Source organism: Temnothorax longispinosus, chromosome 11, assembly GCF_030848805.1.
Source record: "Temnothorax longispinosus isolate EJ_2023e chromosome 11, Tlon_JGU_v1, whole genome shotgun sequence".
NCBI classification, from domain to species: Eukaryota; Metazoa; Arthropoda; class Insecta; order Hymenoptera; family Formicidae; genus Temnothorax; species Temnothorax longispinosus.
The window spans coordinates 16,074,042-16,098,243 of NC_092368.1; the positions used below are offsets into that span (position 1 = coordinate 16,074,042).

A 24,202-nucleotide genomic window follows, 5' to 3' on the forward strand; every position below is an offset into this window, starting at 1 on the left:
AAATCCAGGCGCGGCCGAGGTGGCAGATCGAGAGGCGCAGGCGCGTCGAACGGTGCGTCGAAGCCAGGCAAATGCTACGTGTGCGGAGAAGCGGGGCATTGGGCCAGAGAGTGCGCGCAGAGGAAGAGAGACGACGACGCAGGAAGATCGAGTACCAACAAAGCATCGTAAAAGAAACCCAGTGGCGAGGGCCTAGTGAGCGTAGCTCTCCAATCAACGCCGTCGCAGACTGCGAGGGACGCAGGATGGGTCATAGACTCGGGAGCTAGTGACCATATGTGTTGTCGAAGAGACTGGTTCATCACGTACGAAGCTTTCGATCACCCTGCGCTCGTGTGCATAGGCGACGGAGGTTACATTGAGGCTTTCGGGAAAGGCTACATCAATGTCAATATGTTCAACGGAAAAACCTGGAACGAAAATTACCTCGTTGACGTCATGTATATACCGAGACTAAAATACAATTTGTTCTTAGTTGGCGCGGCGCTCGACAAAGGGCTTGAGATGCAATCGACGAGCACAACTTGCGAATTAACGAGAAAAGGATGCACCATCGCGACGGGGATACGTCGAGGAAAACTCTACGTAATGCAGTTCAAAGTCGAAGAGCCCCCACGGTCGAGATGGAAGACCCGCCACAGGCGTACTTGAGCTCGACGGACACGCTACAAAACTGGCACAAAAAACTGGCTCACCAAAACTTCCGTCACGTGAGACAGATCCTCAAAAGACTCGAGATACCTGTGAAGGAAGCGAAAGACCCGTTCTGCGAGGCACGTACCGTCGGAAAAATGCACCGGCTTCCTTTTCCGGAAAGCACGTCGAAATCCGAGAGCATCGGCGAGATTATACATTTCGATCTTTGCGGACCCATGCCTACGAAATCTCTTGGAGGATCGAGATACTTTCTCTTGCTAAAGGATGACTACTCGCACTACCGCGAAGTTTATTTTTTAGAGAGCAAAGCGGAAACCACGAGCTGCGTAGAAAAATTTTTCAAGAAGGCGGAGAAACATTGTGCAGGAGGCATCAAAGTATTTCGCACAGACAATGCGGACTCTAATTCGTCAACAAGGAGATGAAAAAGTTGACGGATTAACTCGGAATTCGACATCAACGCACGGTTGTGTACACCCCGGAGCAAAATGGCTCCGCAGAAAGGGACAATCGCACTCTTAAGAAAGCGGGAAGGACACTCATGCTCGCGGGAGGTTTCGGAGCAGAATTTTGGGCAGAAGCGATCAACACGGCGGTAGCCACCTTGAATCTGACCAGGACAAGCAGTATTAAAGACGCGACACCGTCAGAACTGTGGTTCGGAAAAGAACCGGACGTGAAGAATCTCCACATCTTTGGCGAAGAGGTTTTCACGCACGTGCCGAAAGAGAAGCGTCGAGCATTCGACGCGAAAGCGAGAAAAGGATATTTCATCGGCTACGGCGAAGAAACAAAAGGGTATTGAGTATGGTATCCTGATGACAACGAAATAGCAACTGTGAGAGACGTCGTCTTCTCCGGAAAATTCGATCGAGCAATCACGAAAGGAGTACGGGAAGACAACGAGGCATGGTTGAACGAGGAGCACGAACGAGAAGACTCCGAGAACGACGCCGAAGTGATCGAGGACGGCGGTGGACAAGGGGCCGAACAGCAAAAGAACGCCGACGAAGTAGAACGAGATGCACCGGAGGTCGAACGGATCGAACCTCATGCTGAACCTGCAGGAGCAGCGGGAGAAATAAATCGCGACGATGGAAGAGACAATAATCAAAACGAAGGCTACAGACTTCGAGACAGAGGAATGCTGAGACTTCCCCAGAGATATCGCGACTTCATTGATAATATATTTCTAGCTGAAAATCAGGAGCCTCTCTCGTATCGCGAAGCTATCAAAAGTAAAGAAGCGACGCTGTGGAAGAAAGCCATGGACGAAGAATTCAAGTCTCTGACTCAAAATAATGTATGGGAACTCGTGGAAGCAGTTAACAATCCGAGAACAATAGACTGCAAATGGACGTTCAAGCTGAAGAAAGACGCTGATGGGAACGTTCAGCGTTATAAAGCGAGACTTGTCGCGCGCGAATTCAGGCAGCGAGAGGGAATTGACTACCAGGAGACTCACAGCCCTGTAGTCAGATTCGATTCGATTCGGACCATTTTAGCCATAGCTGCGAGCGATCGTATGAAAATAAAGCAGTTCGACGTCAAAACGGCCTTTTTGTACGGAGATATCGAGGAAACAATTCATATGCAGCAACCGGAAGGATACGAAGATGGAACCGGAAGAATCTGCAGACTGAAACGAAGCTTATACGGTCTCAAACAATCTGCTCGTCGCTGGAATCAACGCTTCACCGAATTTCTGAAGAAATTCAATCTGAAGGCAACGAACGCGGATTCTTGCGTATTCACCAGCCAAGATAACAACGAGAAGCTAATCCTGGCGATCTACATAGATGACGGACTCATCGTTTCGCAGAATCAAGCGCTGATCGATAAAATTCTCGACGGTCTCAAGACGGAATTTGAGATAACGCATAACGATGCAAATCTGCTTTTGGGCATGCAAATTGAGCAAGCGTCGTGCGTCGGATGGTTCGATTTTTCTGCATCAAGAAACCTACGCGAAGAGGATTTTGGAGCGATTCAGGATAGAAGAAGCGAATTCAGTGACCATCTCGGCGGATCCGCATCAAGAACTGAGTCCTCTTGTTCAAGCGGGAGATTAAAGTGACTCGACAACGGCCCCCTATCGTGAAACCGTTGGAAGCCTTATGTATTTGTCGGTGGCAACGAGGCCCGATATCACATTTGCGGTGCATCAATCGAGTCGATATCTGGAGAATCCCACGACAATTCAAATTGGAAAGCCGTAAAGCGAATTATCAAGTATCTCAAGGGTACTTTCGGATACGGGCTGCATTTCGAATCCGGCAAGAAAAAGGAGCTACTCGCGTACAGCGACGCAGACTACGCGAGAGAATTAAAAACGCGACGATCGATTACAGGGTTTGTCCTAAAATTCGCCTCGGGAACAATCTCATGGAATTCACAGAGGCAACAATCCGTTGCTCTGTCGACGACGGATTCCGAGTACATGGCCGCTTGTCAGACTGCAAAAGAGATTGTGTGGATGAAGTCTCTCATCAAGGAACTTTTAAACATCAAGGACGTTCCCACGATGCTATATATGAATAACCAGAGTGCTATATGCCTCGTGAAGAATCCCGTGTTTCACAAACGTGTGAAACACATTGACGTCCGATTCCACTACGTGCGAGAACGATATGCTGCAAAAGAGTTCTCGCTGGAGTACGTTGCATCAAACGAACAACAAGCGGACATCCTGACAAAACCGCTGCCTAGACAGCAGTTCCAACGCAATTGTGAATGACTGGGGGTCCGCGGAGATGAGCATCAAACCAAAGAAGAAATCGACAATAGTCGATAAAGCCAAAACGGGAGTGTTGGAGAAATTGTCTTTACCGACCTTTACTATTAAATATATTCCTATGTCCGAAGGCAGGCTGCCAACCTCCCCAAGTTCTTTTTATTTTTTCTATGTTACTTTACTGACAGATATAATATATCGCGAAACACATTAATACTGAAATGTTCTTCTACCGAATAAACCGTTTATTTCATCACACATCCAGAGTGGAAAATCAATAAACCCAGCGAATCCCAACAGTTCGGCGCTAAAATCGCGAATGTCCGAAGGTCTCGACAGCAGGACGAACATCTGCAATTTGTGCCGAAAACCGTTCTGTTGCAAATGTGCGGTGATCACGTCTACTACGTGTGGGACAAGCTTCCGGAGCATATAAAGACGGATATTGAGGTTCAGACTTATTGTCGCTGTGACAAACATTACAATAAACCGTGGCAGCAAACGCACATCGACGGTTCCGCTCCGATGATTAAGGATTGCGGCGAATGTTAACGAAAATAAAAACAAGTAGAGGCCTGTTTAATCGCGCGATAAATGCACTTTCGATCGAATTGCACATTTCCGGCTAACAGTTTTGCGGTCCGGGTACTCGTTTACGAAAACGATTGGCTAGAGGTGATCTAGGTGTAAATCCATTGGACGCGGCGTGTCGCGAGCACGACATAGACTATTCGCGTAACAAAGACCTCACCAAGAGACACGCGGCGGACAAGATACTCGCCGAGAGAGCGCTAAGACGCGTCATCGCGAGAGATTCGACTCTCGGAGAGAGCACTGCCGCTACAGCCGTCTGGGCGGTCATTAAGGCTAAGAAGAAGCTCGGAATGGGTTTGAAAACACGAAAAACACGAACGAGGAAACGGTCGACGAAGAAACGGATACTTCCGACAGCGAAACGAGATGGCGTGTTGCCGATTCTACCGTTGTTGGGAGTTCTCGGTTCTCTGGCCGGCGGAGCGGCCGGAATTACAACGGCGATGAATGCTAGCAAAGCCGCGCGACGTCAGCTGGAAGAGACGCAACGTCACAATCGCGCCATGGAAGGTCGCGGACTTTATCTCGCTCCGTACAAATATGGACAAGGACTGTATCTCGGCCCACACAAACGCGGGCGAGGAGTAGCGTTGAAGATTAGAAAAAGAAAGAACGTCAAAAAGACGTTAAATATGCCCACGGATATTACGACTAACGTACAATTGAGTCGACTGGCAAGGCGAATGCGTGTACCGTTCTTCAGAGGTGTTTTCCCTGATAGCACAGAAAAGTTTCTGCAACATTGTAGGAACATAACATTGAAACATTGAAACTGTTACAGTTATGTTGCGTAATGTCTCTGAAACGCCTCTGCAAGATTGCAGCAACGTCAAAATGTCCGCTTCGGTCCGCAAGAAACGTTTATGAAATATTACAGAAATGTTTCTTAAACATTTCGGTGAGGTTGGTGCAATATCCTCTTTGGTTTCACTTGCAACATTGCAGAAATGTAAAAAAACGTATATATGCGGGAATAAATATTGTTAATAAAAAAACATAATTTATTAAATCACAATAGTTTTATTTTTTTTATTTGTAGAAATAGGTTAGTATTGTATGATATTTCAACAGATTATACATTTATATATTTATTATATTAATTATATTTATTATAATAATATATTATTTATTATATTATTTATTATATAGTATTAATATTAAAATTTATATTGCATTATCATCAGCGTCCGCTGTCTTCTGATGTTTACTGAAAATGAAAATAATAGTGTGATAAAAATAACGAAAGAGCATGTTATTTATTTAAGAGGACTTAATAATAAAAAATTTAAACAAATGAGAAAAAAGTTAAATTAATTTTGTACTTCAAAAATTTATATATATAATTAAGAATTTCAGTATTTTTTTTTATTTTTTCACATATATTTTATATTGTTAGAAATACGGAGATGTCGGTAACTTTTAGATATGGCTATACAGCCATCTATTGTATCAATAATATACTCTTGCGGTTCCATGAATGAATACTAGATGGCAGGTCGTTTCCGCCTAGTAACTATTGCAAGCGGACGCGCGAGCAACGCGACGCACCGAGTTCCGTTCACGCTAGCATCACGTGACAAGAAGGCGAGTGGAGGGGATGCGCAAGCACGAACGTGCAGCGAGACGATCCCGACCATTCTCGACTATTCGGTCGAAAGTGAAACAGTTCGAGTCACGTACCGGGCATTCTGCCACGATAATCTTTTATCGGGAACATATTCAAGTTCCGTTTAATACTTATCGCTTGTACCGTGTTAATTATTCAAGGTATATTATTGCCCTTGTCGTTGCTAGTGTCGTATTCAACGCTAATGTCGTATTCAACGCTCGTGTTGTATTAATAGTTCATATTGTAATATATTTCGTTGCCGTGAATTTATACACGAGTCCGTAAAACTCAGTCATCATTCGAATAACGAGTAACGTTATCGAACACGTTAAAGGAAGAGAGAAGAACGACATATATTTGGGGCTCAGCCGAGCCTTTACTTGACGGTGGGCATTCGAGCGATATTGGAAATCAAGAGCGGCCATCATTAATTTCGTTCCTTTCACGCAGCGAGACGGAATAGCCGCCATTATCCTGATTATCTGGCTCGCTTACAGCGAATGAGTTTCCCACTCTCAGTGGATGATTTTCCGAATAAATAAATGTCGGATTATCTAAAAATAATTGGTGGATGCTGCAGATTCCACGATAAGGTAACATTTGGATTTATAATCTCAACTATTCGGTTCTTTCGTCAGATATCTCCCTGATGAAAGTGATACTTTACAAATGCGCACGTGCTAATTCAAATATTCGATTACAGGATATAACGTTATTTTCTTATGATTATCAAAGAAGGATTCTCATGATTAATTCTGATTAATAAGAAAAGGAGATAAATTCTTATCTCGGGACGTAAATTTAGTGGAATTCCAATTAATACTTCTTATTGATGCGCATACAAGGATTAAAGTTATCCTGAAGTTATATTCCTTGTGTTTCATATATATTAAAGACTTATATTTCGTTTACTTTATAAAACTCTCTAGCACTTACTGTATATAACGAACGTTATGTTAATTCGATATATGATTACTGTTTAAGATAATACATTGACTACTCGATACTTTCTAAAAGATATTATAAATTGATTAACGACTTACAACGATTTTGAACTGTGTGAACTGATTAAGTTCTTTGCTCAATTACGTTATGTAAAATTACTATTGCAACTTTCCGTATTTCTTTCGATTAATTATAAGGATCTATGCTTCAAATATTTACTGCCTTTAGTAACGTATATGGAATAATTATATTTACTAATTGCAAGAAAGAAGTTTCGAAGTTCGTCAAAAGGACAATTACTAATATACTGTTAATTTATAACATTATTTAATTAATTCCTGCATAATTCTTTCATTTATAATACTTCTCACTTTGAGATTTAATGTATTCAGAATTCTTTACGATATAATTAATCGTCTTACGAACTCATTAAATCAACGATTCTATTTCTTAATTCAAATATCGTTTCTCCTTCTCCACCATCCTTAGCTCACGCAACATATGAGGCGTGTACATATATACTATTTCTAAATCGAAAATTGGTCATTATGTAATTATTTAATATGTATTATAATCAAAGTTCTAATTTTTTTCATTTTGTGTACAAGTCGACTCCGCTTTCAATGAAAGTTCAGGCAATGAATAGTTCGTTCGACCAATAATAAGAATACCATCATCAAATATATGTTATCTATATAATGTATTGTTTTATATGAATATGTTATTAAAATTCCTTTTCGCGCTTAACGCATTCCTTTTCACGCTTAACGCGCATGATGCATCTACTCTTATCTAACAATCGGTGAACAACAAGGATAAATATGCTTCATACACAACATGCGTGAAACGCAATGCATCTTAAGTATTATAAAAAAGCTTCGTTGTTACTTGAATATAATATCCAAAATACTATAAAAGATGTAAGATGATTAGTTCATTATTTCATCGTTCCAAAAGCTTTCGGTCGATTCGAACAAAAAATCAAACAATTTAAGTAACTGGAATTCTAATATATTAAAGGCAATTTTTTGAGCTATAAATTCCTGCAAAACTGTCATTTCATTATTTTTTAGGGTACCATTTTGGTTTTCTTGTTGAGCCGATCATCTATTGACTTTAATTTCTCAAATATTTGATTTAGTTGTCTGAATATTTCAGGCAGCACCATCTACAAAAAAATAGAATACAGACTTTCGAACACACATATAATAATTGTTATCGTAATACAAAAATAAGTAATTTTGTTTTTATTAATTTAATGCAAATATATCAAATATATATTTTTGAAATATAATATTTTATACTAACCGTTGCCTTTGCCTGGAGTGACTGAGGCTTCTTTTGCAATATTTTTTTTCGAATTAGGATAGAATTCCTCGCTTTGCATTTTTTCCTTGGTAGGTTTATTGACAATAAACGATTTTGGCAATGATGGTGGTACTGGAAGTGACTTTTCCTTAGTCACTTGTTGATTTTCAGAAATACTATTATTGTTTTGATCGCTGTCGTCAGAAGTTGAAGACGTCTTTTTTTGGCGTGGTATACGTTTCTGATGTGAAATGTCGATGTCGGAAATATCCAAGTCGGAATATTCTTGGGAAAGTTTTACTTTTTCAATCCCTGATGCGTACGTACCTAAAAATTAATAGAGAAAACGACATAAAATCTCAATATTAAATAACATACATTAAAATTGTAAAATAATTTACTCACTTGAAGTCCCAAAAACGCGCAGAATTTTATGAGCAGTCCAAGTACAATCAGGACTGGCTTCTTCCATGATTGCTTTCCGAATTTTTTTTTCGTTCGTGTAAGGCGGCCAGTGACACATTGTTTTATTATCAAATAACCACGATGATGGCACCAACTGCAGTCCGTCATCAAAAAGCGCTATTGTAAATCGCAACATTTTCAATCTTCTGTAAATATCCTACCTATGAAAGCAGTTAAAATAAATAATTAAAATAAATCTAGCTTTATATACAAAACAATATTAAGTTAGTATCAGACTATGCATTGGAGATTGAGGATTGAGAATTAAAGGTTGAAATTTGACCAATTGTATTTGATCAAAATGTATGTCATATAGAGGTGTGCGAATAGTTCGAATTCGAATCGAATCGAATCACAGTAGATTATACTATATGACATACTATATGACATACATTAATACATTTATTACTACGCAAGATAAGATAGAATGGGTAGAAATTTGTTACATTTGTTAATTATGTAATATAAATTGTAACAGTAATATATATCTATATATAATATACAAATACATTTTAATATTAAATTCGCTATCCAAACATCCTTAACTCATTACATAAAAAATCAGGACACGAGAAACGATTATAACAATTAAAGTTAAATTACGTTTTAAAATAAGTTCGAACATAAATTCAAAAGTCAAATTTCCATAAAACGAATAAAATATATTTTATGTATGTATGATAGGAAAAACAACGCTTAAGTTATCTTTGTAAGGCATTTTCCACATCTTAGCTTGAATTTTTTCACACGGCCATTCACGTACGCGATCTTCTTTCATCACAATTTGAATATTAAAAGTATTTGATTCGCAAGAGAGAGAGAGAGAGAGAGAGAGAGAGGTAGCAAGTACAAATTTTTAATGTGTTTTAATTTTTTACCAATAATTAATTTTGTGGTATCTTCACATTCTACTAAGTTTAAAACTGAAACTACGTTTCCATTTTCTAAAAGTACACAATTATTTCGTTGATTATCGCAGTGGATCGAGTATGAATTACAAAGAAGCATTTTGAATTGAGAAGCAACATTATATCCATCAATTAGAGGTCCGTTTTTATGAGATTTCTTGAATCGCATGTGATCATCAAAGTTAACAGGATTTGAGGCTTTTAAACCCAACATTTCTATTTCGGCGTACCGTTTTACTAGTTGCTGAAGAGGTTTATCTGGTTTACGAATCAATGTTTTAATATATGTCATATGATTTTCAAATGGAAACGCACTGAACTCATCTACGGGTCCATACTTTCTAACGTCTGCACAAATATGTAATAAATTGTGAATATTATGAGAAATATATTGTTCACCATAAATTTGACTGAATGTATTGACAAAATACTCTAGTAAACTTTGCGCATAGTCTATATTACCTGTATGTCTTGAAAGAATTGGGCTTACAAGAATTGTCATCGCAACGTGTAAACTTAAAAAGTTTAAATAAACATTTTTTCTTAAAATATTTTTTAGCACAACCGGACCAGTATATAAAAGGAACTGTCGAAATTCGGTGGCTTTCCAGAATATAAAATCTTTTAAAAATCTCGGTCTTCGATTATACTCTGAAGGCACTGTATTTCGTAAATTAATTAACGCTTCTGATATCATTTGTTTCATGTGATTCGAAAGTTTCACCAAACTTGGTCCATCATGCCAAAGTAAAATTATTTTCTTGACAACTCCTAACCACACTAGATGCATACAATCTAGTGGTACGCCTGTTACAGGTTTAAAATTAGGAATGTTATTTAATATTGTTTCTCCTGTCTGATAATCGTTATATTTATGATTTATAAAATCTTTGTTAGTTCTTAAAACAAAATCGGTATTTACTGAGGGAAAACATATTCGTCCATTAATGTACTTTCCTTGAATAGTGCATTTCGTACAATTGTTGTAACCATTATGACTTTTAGTATTTAAAATAAAAGACTTAGCTGGAGCATCACATATGAAACCATGTATCTTAATTTCAATCTTTTGTCCGTCATGAATTAATTGATTATTTATTAAAAAAATTGCTTCATCAACAAACTTTTGCAGGAAAACATTATTATTTGCAGGTTTTGCTTCGCCATAGTATGCTCCAACAATATATACCAATTTCGTTACAGAATTTGAACACAATATAGGCCACAAAGAAGCATTACTAGACTTCGCAATTGGCAGTCCATCAATATTTATAAAAACCCTAAGAATATTAGTCCAACTTGTTGTATATAATCCCGCAGCATTTTCTTAAGAGCTTTTTCAAAATCAAAATGATAGTATTGCATTTCTACAGGAATGCATTCGATATTTCTGGGAGTATTTAGCAAAGTCCGCGGATCTTTGAGAAATGGTAAACCTGTATGTTTCCGTAAAATAACCAACAAATTAGCTAGAATCTTGTGCAATACACGGTCATTTATATACCAATAACACAAATCTGTTTTAAATTTATCATAATTTTCTAAATTTTGATTGTCAATTTTATCCGCAAATTCACTTTCTAACTCGAACTCTTTAATTTCATTTTCTGACTGTAAATCCTCAACTTCACGAGGTGATCCTACATTATCGAATTCGCCAGCTGAATCTATATTATTAACGATATCAGATTCAACAAAATTATTGCATAAATTGTCATCGTCGCTATCATCCAAATCAGTACTTGATTTTGGAATCGTATTGGTACTATCATTTTGATTTTGAGATATTAATTCTGGACTGTTCTCATCAGCGGAAGATATATGATAAGAACAACCCGGTGTTGGCTCAGATATGGCATCTAAATCTATAGCTGTATTTTTTGCAACTAGTCTTCGAATATGCCGTTGAGAATAACACGAAAATCTTTTCCGTTTTTTATCCATTGGGAAAATGTGATATTATACTCACTGCAAATTATTCTTCGGATCTTTTTACCGTAAACGAATATAATAATACAAACCTGTAATATAATATAACATAATTATTATTCTTTCTTTTTATATAAGACATTGAAACAATAAAAACTTAAGAGTACTATTAGTAAATTGAAATAAATTAGAAAAATAAATAATTTTGTATTTTAATATGTTTTAGTTTAATTAATTTTAAAATAAGAAGTTAAATTACTTTGTACAACTTTAAAAATTTGTATATAAAGAAGAATTTTAATACTGAGCATTCTCATATTCAATAAGATATAGTTCTAAATAAAAAATTAGTCCTTCATATGTGTGTTACAATTAAAGTTATTATCATTTTTTAATTTTGGACGAGTTAACTCTACTTTAAGAAAAACTTTAATAGCATGATCACAAATATATTGTATACTTATGCAACATATAACACAATATATTTATTATAATAAAAATTGCACATACTTCTGTTGAGTACTTCCTGTTGAATACCTTCTGTTGAATACGTCCACTGGATGCCGAATTTCTATGTGAGCCCTGTTCACGTATGAACGAAAGGAAAAAAAGTCAGTTTAAGGCAGTAAATCGTTGATATATTTGTCTATATTGAACTGCAGTCTTTTTGTTAAAGCAGAGATATAGTTATATACCAACTATATTCTCTGCTTTAACAACATACAATTATGCAAATATGAAAAGTGCGCATGTGGCCACGGGACATGTTTATGTCGCTAAATTTCGTCGGTATGACGGTTATCTTAACCTGAATCTTAACGATTGATATCTCGCTTTGCAGGGCAGCTAGAGCGACGCTTTTTTCTGCCAAATTCTTTCGTTTTATGCAAAAATACACAATATTGTCAAGTTTCAGGAAAATAGTTGAGGAGTGAGCTCTCCTTTTGTATTACCAATTTCAGATAACCTCTTCCGGACAAAAAATATATGTGTGTATTTTCTTCGTAATCGACTGATTTACAACTTTTCTATTGAAAATAACAAGCCATCGATATTTCATGTGACTTTGTTATCGTATTTTTATATGTTAATTATTAGTATTGTACATACCTTTTACGTGAGACAAATATCTTGATCCGGTAGACAAATATGCTGTTCACTTTCATCGTTCAAGGTATACACCGTCCCGGCCCGGTCCCGCGCGGCGCGCGATGCATTTTGGCGGCATACGATGCTCATTTATTAGTTGAGGTTTCAGAAACCTCTCAGAAACTTTACACTTGTAATGTTGCAAAATACTACATTGTAGAAACATTTCAAATGTAAGGTTTCAATCAAGATGATTGCAGAAATACTGCAATTGCAATATTTCAAAAAAGATGGTCCCAGAGATATTACAAATGTAATGATACACAATTGAGACATTGAAACGTCCCTGCAACATAAGTGAAACCTTTTGTGCTATCAGGGTTTATGCGTGATTCGTTACCGATCGTCGATGGCATACGTCGAAACGAGAGCGGTATCGTGAATTTGGACGATGCAGCGGGCCCCGGTACTCATTGGGTAGCGTACGCCAAGAGGGGAGATCAAGTCGTATATTTCGACAGTTTCGGCAATCTTCGACCACCGAAAGAACTGGTGCAATATTTCGGACCGAGCGTGACGAAAATTGAGTACAATCATACGTCTCATCAGCGATACGATCAGAGCATCTGTGGACAATTATGTTTGCAATTTTTCCGGACGATCGACGACGATCGGCGCTAATTTAAAACCTGACGACGCGCCGTGTGGAGACTCAGTGTTCGTCGAACAGCTTCCGCCGACATGTCTATAACGTTCACGCTGACGGGGAAGAGCAGCATCTTCGTGGAGCACTATTTTCCCGCTGTGGATATGAGCGACGGTGACTACGAGCTCGGTCTAACGTGTTTCGAGACTTATCACACGATTCCGAACGTGAATTCTTCGAATAATAAATTTTATTTCGACGAGGATGACACGGAAATTACGATTCCCGAGGGATCGTACGAGATACGGGCGATACACGAGTTTTTGAAACGTGAAATTTCACGTAAACGTTTGCGACGCGTGGTTCGTTCCAACGACGATCGTCGTACGTCGATCGCGGATATCGCGCGAGAGGAGACCGTTCGCGCGAACGGCTACGAAGACGAGGTCGCGGAATACCCGATAGTGCTCCGCGCAAATTACAATACGATGAAGAGCGAGATCAAGTGTGCTTTCAGAGTGAATTTTAACAAACCGAACAACGTCGGATCGCTGCTGAGATTCTCGTCGACGCGTATATTGCAGCCGAGACAGTGGTACGAATCGGATGCACCGATTAATATTATCAACGTAAACATTATCCGCGTGGAGTGTAACGTGACCGCGGGAGCGTACAGCAACGGCACACGCGTTCATACGATACACGAATTTTCACCGAGCGTACCACCGGGATATAAGATATCGGAAACGCCGGCGCAGATCATTTACCTGCCGATCATCGCTTGGAGCGTTACGAATCTAATGATACGCGTCGCTGATCAAGGCGGACGATTGCTCGATTTTCGCGGAGAAGAGATCACCGTCAGATTGTACGTACGACGGCAAGAGCGATAACGCGCCAGTGTGTGCGTGAGCGTGAGTGCCCTGCTAAAAATGACCGATTGAATCCGATTAAAAATTTTGAATCCGCATGAATCTGGATTCTTGATCCGGAAATCACGGATTTATAACGATTACACCGACTGAAAACGATTGAAACGGATTGGTATTCAAGGATGTAATTTCAATCGGATTCTATCGATTTGAATTGTTATGATTTTATAACGATTACACTGATTGAAAACGATTGAAACGGATTGGTATTCAAAGATGTAATTTCAATCAGTTTCTATCGGTTTGAATCGTTACACGCAGAAAATTTTTCTCGAAAATACAAGTATACACGAACAAAGTAAATACCATACTAATCTTGCACGGCTAGAATATAGTCATAATATGCAAAAGATTTCAAGAAAGTATAGGAAATTTAGAGAGCAAAGAATAAAAATATGGCTGATGGACAAAAAACGAGACGTCTGTTGCAGTCATGGCAAAAACATAAGTTGCTGTTTGCTGTTATAGGCTGTGGCGGTTAGCTGTCCGCCACGAGCAAACTTGAGAACGCTGTAGAAACCCTGCCGAGTTGCCCTAGATATAGGGGTCGATGTTGAATCTTAATCACGCGAGAATATACCGGCGATGCGCCGCGTAGCGGGCGCGAACCGAACCCTTTCGCCGCGCGAGCCCGCGTTGCCGCTCGCGCCGCGCGCCTTCCGTCGTCTATATACATATTAGTATAGGACTTTTTTTACTTTTCTCATATTTTCTTGTTATAGTCCGAGAGGTAGCGACACAAAAGTGTCAGCGATTTGATTAGTCTTGGAACAAAGTAATTTCTCTTGTTCTAATAGTGTTGTTGATGAAATACAGAGTCTGGCTGCGCTGTCTCGCTGGAATGGGCGTTGTTGCGGCGCCTTTGATCTTGTCGAAAAAACACTTATGTTGGAAGAATTTGATTAGTGCTGAGCTTTTATATATTTATTGTTTTTTGTATAAAGAAATGTTTTAGAAGAGTCTGGCATGCAACTGACACTGGAAAATGAGTCTGACATCCTCCCAAAGTCGTTATAAAAAGTCGATTTGTAGAATTATTTGATTAGAGCTGTAACTTGTCAAGATGGTAGTTTAAATATATAAAATTATTAAAAAATAAGTCTGGCTACTTGTACTGGCTGGAAAATTGGTCTGGCACCCCCTTTAAAGTCGTCTGCACGAGCGCACCGGTAGCTCGTTGCCCGCCGTATTTGTAATATTATTAACGCATTACTCATTGAAAAAGATTTTACTTGTCCAAAAGGAGAAACGTAAACGATTTCGTGCTTATTAATAGTGGAATAATGTGTAATTAATTATGTAATAATCAGAAATAAAGTAATTTAAAAATAAAACTATATTTTAAAGTAGTCAACATTATGAAAGTATACGCTTATAAAAAATCAATTAACTTTATTTATTAAAATTATTAATTTATTCATCTGGATAATCTGTAATCAAACTTTCAATTTCTGATGAACTTTCATTTTCATCATCGGTGAGCTCGGTATTGTCGGTATCGTCATCGGATTCTTCTTCGATTTCCTTTGATTGAGTACGTTCATGATCTGAAAATGATTCAAAGTTGAATTTATTATTAAAATTACACGATTTTAATAAGCTGCGATAAAAAACAAAACTTTTACAAACTAAACTAATTAACTCGTTTTATTTGCAAAAAAATAATTATTATTTAATTAAAATCATATTTCTAAAGTCATGATTAAAGAATTATTAACAGTATTTAAACCAAAATTCTTTATATTTTTATAAACTAAAATATTATAATATTATACAATAAATAAATAATTAGTTATTATAATAATAAATATCTTTATTAATTTCAAATCATTTGTTGCATCATTATTATAACTTTATTACTAGTTTATTTATTCAAAATTAATTTTGCATTCATTTAAAATAAAATTAATTTATGAAATATACCTTCATTTGCTTCCTCATTCGATTCAAGTAATATACTATATCGCTCACGAACGGGCAGTTGCACTCCTTCAAACCAAGTTAACTCGTACTTTTCGTCAACTTCTTTCCAGCCATTCTCAATCGGAGACAAATTTGTCATATGCTGCAAATAAGCATTTCTCCAAATGGTTGCGATGTGTGACGCTCTCAAAAGTTGTACTTGATGCGTCATCTATACCTCCATGTCAATCCGAATTAAAGCAACAACTTTTGAGAGCGTCATGCATCGCAACCATTTGGAGAAACGCTTATTTGCAGCATATGACAAAGTCTCCGATTGAGAATGGCTGGAAAGAAGTTGACGAAAAGTACGAGTTTACTTAATTCGAAGGAGTGCAACTGCCCCCGTTCGTGAGCGATATATATTACTTGAATCGAATGAGGAAGAAAATGAAGGTATATTTCATAAATTAATTTTATTTTAAATGAATGCAAAATTAATTTTGAATAAATAAACTAGTAATAAAGTTATAATAATGATGCAACAAATAATTTGAAATTAATAAAGATACTTATTATTATAATAACTAATTATTTATTTATTGTATAATATTATAATATTTTAGTTTATAAAAATATAAAGAATTTTGGTTTAAATACTGTTAATAAATCTTTAATCATGACTTTAGAAATATGATTTTAAGATAATAATTATTTTTTTGCAAATAAAACGAGTTAATTAGTTTAGTTCGTAAAAGTTTTATTTTTATCGCAGCTTATTAAAATCGTGTAATTTTAATAATAAATTCAACTTTGAATCATTTTCAGATCATGAACGTACTCAATCAAAGGAAATCGAAGAAGAATCCGATGACGATACCGACAATACCGAGCTCACCGATGATGAAAATAAAAGTTCATCAGAAATTGAAAGTTTGATTACAGATTATCCAGATGAATAAATTAATAATTTTAATAAATAAAGTTAATTAATTTTTTATAAGCGTATACTTTCATAATGTTGACTACTTTAAAATATAGTTTTATTTTTAAATTACTTTATTTCTGATTATTACATAATTAATTACACATTATTCCACTACTAATAAGCACGAAATCGTTTACGTTTCTCCTTTTGGACAAGTAAAATCTTTTTCAATGAGTAATGCGTTAATAATATTACAAATACGGCGGGCAACGAGCTACCGGCGCGCTCGTGCAGACGACTTTAAAGGGGGTGCCAGACCAATTTTCCAGCCAGTACAAGTAGCCAGACTTATTTTTTTATAATTTTATATATTTAAACTACCATCTTGACAAGTTACAGCTCTAATCAAATGATTCTACAAATCGACTTTTTACAACGACTTTGGGAGGATGTCAGACTCATTTTCCAGTGTCAGTTGCATGCCAGACTCTTCTAAAACATTTCTTTATACAAAAAACAATAAATATATAAAAGCTCAGCACTAATCAAATTCTTCCAACATAAGTGTTTTTTCGACAAGATCAAAGGCGCCGCAACGCCCATTCCAGCGAGACAGCGCAGCCAGACTCTGCATTTCATCAACAACACTATTAAAACAAGAGAAATTACTTTGTTCCAAGACTAATCAAATCGCTGACACTTTTGTGTCGCTATTAGTATGGCTCCCGGACTATTAGTATGGCAAACTTATTTACCTTTAGGTCACAAGATGTATCTGATTAAACTATTACTTTTCTATTGTCATATATTAATTTCCGGTTGAATACGCGTATATCCTACCGGTGCGATGCAAATCTAGTAAATTTTATTATGAGTATTCTACATTTTTCGAGAAAAATTTTCTGCGTGTATGATTTCATAACGATTATACCGATTGGAAACGATTGAAACGGATTCGTACTCAAAGATGTAATTTCACTCGTTTTCTATCGGTTTGAATCAGTCTAAATTGTTATGATTTCGTGAACCCCGAAATCACGAAATTATAATGATTTAAACGGATTGACTGACCGATTCAAACTGATAGAATCCGTGAATTCCGGATATATAAACAGGATTATTCACTACTTTATTATAATTCCTTTCTTTTTACTACAAATTTATTACAATGTGCAGTATTTATTTAACCCTTCGAAAACACACCTTTTTTTTCATTCACGGAGAACACTGGGTCAATCTGACCCTACACACACTTTGATCGTCTACCATTTTAAATTGACGAGTGCGATTAGCTTTAAAAAATTCCCAGATGTACTTGGAACATTGTTAAATCAATTGATATAAATAAAAAGTGCCATTGGAATTATTTACATATTTTAAAAAATTCAAAAAGATTCAAAAAAAAATTTTTTTTTTTAATTTTTTAAATTATGTAAATAATTTTAACGGCATTTTTTATTTCAAAGTGTGTGTAGGGTCAAATTGTTAAAAAAAAAAAAAATGTTTTTTACGAAAAAAATTTAATTTTTTTGTTTAATTTTTGGCTAAAAATTTTTCTGGCAAAAAAAGGGTCAAATTAACCCTGTGTGTTCTCGAAGGGTTAAATAAAAACATTTTACAGTTTTGCAAATATAGAATTCATGACTTTACCAAAAGGAAATCCTGTATATAGTAAGAACTCTATTACGTAAAAATTATGTGTTATATACAATTTTAATGATTAAAGCGGATTTAATCCGAGTCACATAGCTACTTTCACTACCCAATTTAAATGGATTAAGCGCAGATACGATTGAAATCGATTGAGTAGAATTTAGATGAATCCGGAAATATCGCATTAAATCCGATTCCGGTGTTGTATTCAAATTTCACGATTGATGCGGATTCAATACGATTCATGTGGTCATTTTATTTACCCGATTAAAATGGATTAGGATTAATACGATTGAAACCGATTCAGTCGGATTCAGATGAATCCGGAAATATCGCATTAAATCCGATTTCGGTGTTGTATTAAAATTTTACGATTGATGCGGATTCAATACGATTCATGTGGTCACTTTATTCACCTGATTAAAATGGATTGGCATTAATACGATTGAAACCAATTCAGTCGGATTCAGATGAATCCGGAAATATCACATTAAATCCGATTTCGGTGTTGTATTAAAATTTTACGATTGATGCGGATTCAACACGATTCATGTGCTCACTTTATTCACCCGATTAAAATGGATGTGCATTAATACGATTGAAACTGATAACGACGGATTCAGATCAATCCGGAAATGCCGAATTAAAAACGATTCCGATTGATTTGTTATTAGAACCGATTCACTTCCAATCGGGCATCCGATTAACCGGATTGAAAACGCATTCATTCCGATTCAATTTCATCAAATTTAATACGGAACCAATCGGATTTAATCGGTCATTTTCAGCAGGGTGTACGCGCGACACATGAGATGGTAGTGTTGAACGACTCGGAGCACGCGACAGAAAACAATAATATCTTTACGGCTGCGCCAATCGACGATATCGTCAAGTCGACATTCGGTGGCGTTAAACAAGCGACGAAAAAGAAGCTCAACGCGTCGAACGTTAACCCACAAGCTCCCAGCCAGCGACCTCTACAGTAATGAAACTTACGATACATGAAAAAAATCTGCTTAATTTGCTCCTTTATAATATGCATGTTTCATAATTTGCTCCATTTTATTTTTTTTATAAATAAATGATAAAGTTAGTAACAATGTAAACGTTAATATAAGCGAAAATCATTAGAATTTGTAGATTCGCAAGGTACAGAAAAATTGCTCCCTTTTCGTTTGAATTTGCTCCACCTTTACAAATTAATTATCTACAGTATTTATTAAGAAAAACGTAAATAATTGCTTTATGCAGTTCGGAGGTTATCAAGAAATTGTGCGCATGCGTAGTACTTAGCGCCTGCGCAACAGAAATCGAGCGCGCCATTTTTTAAATTATTCATTTTTCTTTAATTTGCTTTATACAGTTTGCGAGATATCAATCATTAGAATTTGTACATTCTCAAGGCACAGACAAATTGCTCCATTCTTGTTTCAATTTGCTCCACCTTTAAAAACTAATTATCTACAGTATTTATTAAGAAAAAAATAAAAATTATTGTTTTATGCATTTTGCAGGATATCAATCATTGGAATTTGTACATTCTCAAGGCACAGACAATTTGCTCCATTCTTGTTTCAATTTGCTCCACCTTTAAAAACTAATTATCTACAGTATTTATTAAGAAAAACGTAAATAATTGCTTTATGCAGTTTGGAGGTTATCAAGCAATTGTGCGCATGCGCAAAAGTATTTAGCGACTGCGCAACAGAAATCGAGAGCGCCATTTTTAAAATTGTATTTTTCTTTAATTTGCTTTATGCATTTTGCGGGATATCAATCATTAGAATTTGTACATTCTCAGTGCACAGACAAATTGCTCCATTCTTGTTTCAATTTGCTCCACCTTTAAAAACTATTTATCTACAGTATTTATTAAGAAAAAAATAAAAATTATCGTTTTATGCATTTTGCTGGATATCAATCATTGGAATTTGTACATTCTCAAGGCACAGACAATTTGCTCCATTCTTGTTTCAATTTGCTCCACCTTTAAAAACTAATTATCTACAGTATTTATTAAGAAAAAAATAAAAATTATCGTTTTATGCATTTTGCGGAATACCAATCATTAGAATTTGTACATTCTCAGTGCACAGACGAATTGCTCCATTCTTGTTTCAATTTGCTCCACCTTTAAAAACTAATTATCTACTAATTATCTTATTTATTAAGAAATAAATAAAAATTATTGCTTTATGTATTTTGCGGGATATCAAGAAATTGTGCCCATGCGCAAAAGTATTGGCTGCGTTCAGCAGAAGTCAGCGCTTTTAGTAAGCGCTTTGGGCTGATTGGATTAAATTTGTAGATCCAGATGAATAGTCCTATCTCAATGAGAATGTACATACATACATACATACAAATTCCAATGATTGATATCCCGCAAAATGCATAAAACGATAATTTTTATTTTTTTCTTAATAAATACTGTAGATAATTAGTTTTTAAAGGTGGAGCAAATTGAAACAAGAATGGAGCAATTTGTCTGTGCACTGAGAATGTACAAATTCTAATGATTGATATCCCGCAAAATGCATAAAGCAAATTAAAGAAAAATGACAATTTTAAAAATGGCGCTCTCGATTTCTGTTGCGCAGTCGCTAAATACTTTTGCGCATGCGCACAATTGCTTGATAACCTCCAAACTGCATAAAGCAATTATTTACGTTTTTCTTAATAAATACTGTAGATAATTAGTTTTTAAAGGTGGAGCAAATTGAAACAAGAACGGAGCAATTTGTCTGTGCCTTGAGAATGTACAAATTCTAATGATTGGTATCCCGCAAAATGCATAAAACGATAATTTTTATTTTTTTCTTCATAAATACTGTAGATAATTAGTTTTTAAAGGTAGAGCAAATTGAAACAAGAATGGAGCAAATTGTCTGTGCCTTGAGAATGTACAAATTCCAATGATTGATATCCTGCAAAATGCATAAAACGATAATTTTTATTTTTTTCTTAATAAATACTGTAGATAATTAGTTTTTAAAGGTGGAGCAAATTGAAACAAGAATGGAGCAATTTGTCTGTGCCTTAAAAATGTACAAATTCTAATGATTGATATCTCGCAAACTGTATAAAGCAAATTAAAGAAAAATGAATAATTTAAAAAATGGCGCGCTCGATTTCTGTTGCGCAGGCGCTAAGTACTGCGCATGCGCACAATTTCTTGATAACCTCCAAACTGCATAAAGCAATTATTTACGTTTTTCTTAATAAATACTGTAGATAATTAGTTTGTAAAGGTGGAGCAAATTCAAACGAAAAGGGAGCAATTTTTCTGTACCTTGCGAATCTACAAATTCTAATGATTTTCGCTTATATTAACGTTTACATTGTTACTAACTTTATCATTTATTTATAAAAAAAAATAAAATGGAGCAAATTATGAAACATGCATATTATGAAGGAGCAAATTAAGCAGATTTTTTTCATGTATCGTAAGTTTCATTACTGTGGAGGTCGCTGGCTGGGAGCTTGTGGGTCGAACGTTAAGTTTTTACAATCTCTGGGATTCGCGGTGCGAAACATCTGAACGATGACTGAAATTCTCAACATCGGAGGCGAGCCGGTCTTTGACGATCGCATCATCAAGATCGAGACTCACACGTACAACCCGTACGCCAACACAACGTTTGACTATAGCGACGAGATACGAATACCCATACAACAGCAGGATCTGTATACGTTGCCGTGCGAAAGTTTTCTCTACGTCGAAGGAATATTGACGGTGACCAGAGCATCCGGTCAAGCCGATAACGTGGTATTGGGTACTAATTGCGTCGCGTTCATGTTCGACGAGATTCGATACGAGCTCGACGGTATGGAGATTGATCGCTGCAGAAACGTAGAAATAACCAGCACGCTCAAGAACTACATTACGGTATCGTCCGACAGAAGCGTGATCCTGCGAAACGCGGGATGGAAACCACATAATAACCCAAACGGATATTTCAATTTCTGCCGCTCAACTTGTTACTGGGATTTTGCGAGGATTACAAACGCGTGGTGATCAACGCTCGTCACGAATTGATCTTGATACGATCGCGCAACGACAACAATTCCCTGGTGGGAAGTCTCGCGTTGCAGCCTACTATCAAAATACTCAATATATAATGGCGAATGCCTCACGTGGTATTGAACGAGATCAACAAACTATCGATGCTGCGCACCTTGGAAGACGGACGATATCTAAGTATGGGTTTCCGTTCGTGGGATCTGTACGAGTATCCTCTGTTGCAGAACACGACCAAACACTCGGGGGCCATTAAGACCGCGACTCAGCTCGAGAAACCGCGATACGTCGTCTTCGCTCTGCAGACGGGTCGGAAGAACGTCATGTCTGCCGACACAAGCCGATTCGACGACTGCAACTTGACCAACGTAAAACTCTATCTAAACTCGGAAGTTTATCCGTACGTCGACTTAAATTTAGATTTTGGTAAACACAGATGGGCGATTCTGTACGATATGTACGCACGTTTTTGCAAGGACTACTACGGATACGAATATCTCGAGCCGAGTCTCACTGTTTCGACTTTTCTACGTAACGGCCCGTTTGTGATCATCGATTGCTCTCGCCAAAACGAATTCGTCAAAAACGCCACCGTGGATGTCAGACTAGAATTCGATTGCATGGAGAACGTACCGCCGAATACCTCTGCGTACTGTCTCATCATACACGACCGCGTGATTGAGTACAACCCGTTGACGAATGCGGTGCGCAAAATAGTCTGAGTGTTCGCGGCAACGTCGACGTAAATATTTTCTTTCTTTTTCCATCAGTCTCCAATACAATTATTGAGAGGGGAAAAGGAGGGGGGAAGTATAAATCAGAGTGTCGCGAGACGGTTTGCAGAGTCGCGCGTCATTCCTCTCGATCGACGCATCGACGAGCGAGAGAGAGATAAAGAAATCTTGTTATGTCCGTACCAACGTTCGTGGACCTGCAAGGATTCCTCGTCGGGATGAAATTTGTCGTGAAGAAGATGGCTGAGAAAAGGCTGCGTTCTGACGCATCACATCTTTAATTACCCCATGCCGTGGAATCTCCTCATAAAATCCGACAAATCGTGCGCTACCTGGTTGATTCGCAATCACCATGGATTACGATGGGAAGACGGAAACGTGCCGTACAGCATGGTGAAACGCCTGATTACATCGGCCGTGCTTGGTGTAGAAGAAGAAGACGATGACGACGAGATGCCGACTCTCGTGTACATACGTCAAGGGATGCCAAAAACGAGAATGGCTGGTGGATCTGCTGGAGAATTATGCGCGAAAAAACCTTATCGTCGACTCTGGATGCGCATTACGAAGATATCGAATTTTTGAATAAACTAGATGACATCAATACTATGCGATGCGGAAAACATGAAAAGAATTGCGCGTTACAAAATGTAATAAAACTATTTAACTGGTGGTCGCGCGCGACGCTATAAGAATTTGCGATCTTTTTTTAAAAATAAATTATATATAACTTTTTATAATATTTTCTTTCTTACTCCCCCTCCCCTCCCCCATCATCACCGTTAGAGTAGGCTTTACTTCCCCTTCTTTTAAAAAAATCCACTGTGCAGTTCTATAAACATTAATTCCCCCTCTCCCTTTTCCCCACCACATCATTACTTTTGGAATTGTCGCGTATACTCGATTAATTTTATATGATCAGTCTTGTCGCGATCGCTTGTACTGACGGTCAACTTCTCAGAGCCTAGAGGGAGAAAATGTTCTCCTTTGAAGGATGCAACAGCAGCAGCAGCAGCAACAATAGTGGAAAACGTGTGAATGCCATGAATTATTACGTGCCGATTCACGACGTTGAAACTCAAACGTATGAGAACAAATGTAATAGGTAAGTTTCGTTTAGGATAAAAAAAACATATAGAGTCTCCCCCAGT

At 37.1% G+C, this 24,202-nt stretch overlaps 1 protein-coding gene and 1 pseudogene across 1 annotated transcript; both read right to left on the reverse strand.

Moving 5' to 3' along the window:
• Window positions 1-5,769: 5,769 nt before the first annotated feature.
• Window positions 5,770-11,736, reverse strand: LOC139822198 (uncharacterized). Its single transcript, XM_071793821.1, has 5 exons — window positions 11,660-11,736; window positions 11,190-11,241; window positions 8,253-8,473; window positions 7,848-8,174; window positions 5,770-7,707 (listed from the first exon to the last, which is right to left on the reverse strand). Exons 3-5 carry the CDS (start codon window positions 8,446-8,448, stop codon window positions 7,694-7,696), a joined length of 537 nt encoding a protein of 178 aa, XP_071649922.1. The 5' UTR covers window positions 8,449-8,473; window positions 11,190-11,241; window positions 11,660-11,736; the 3' UTR covers window positions 5,770-7,693.
• Window positions 9,458-11,177, reverse strand: LOC139821426 (uncharacterized; annotated as a pseudogene).
• Window positions 11,737-24,202: the final 12,466 nt, after the last annotated feature.

Bases quoted from the DNA above. Each gene is read 5' to 3' on its own strand.
- LOC139822198 (XM_071793821.1), bottom strand. From the start codon at position 8,448: ATGTTGCGATTTACAATAGCGCTTTTTGATGACGGACTGCAGTTGGTG. The intron at 8,175-8,252 runs GTGAGTAAATTA...ATTAATTTTTAG, and splicing joins GCGCGTTTTTGGGACTTCAA to GTACGTACGCATCAGGGATT.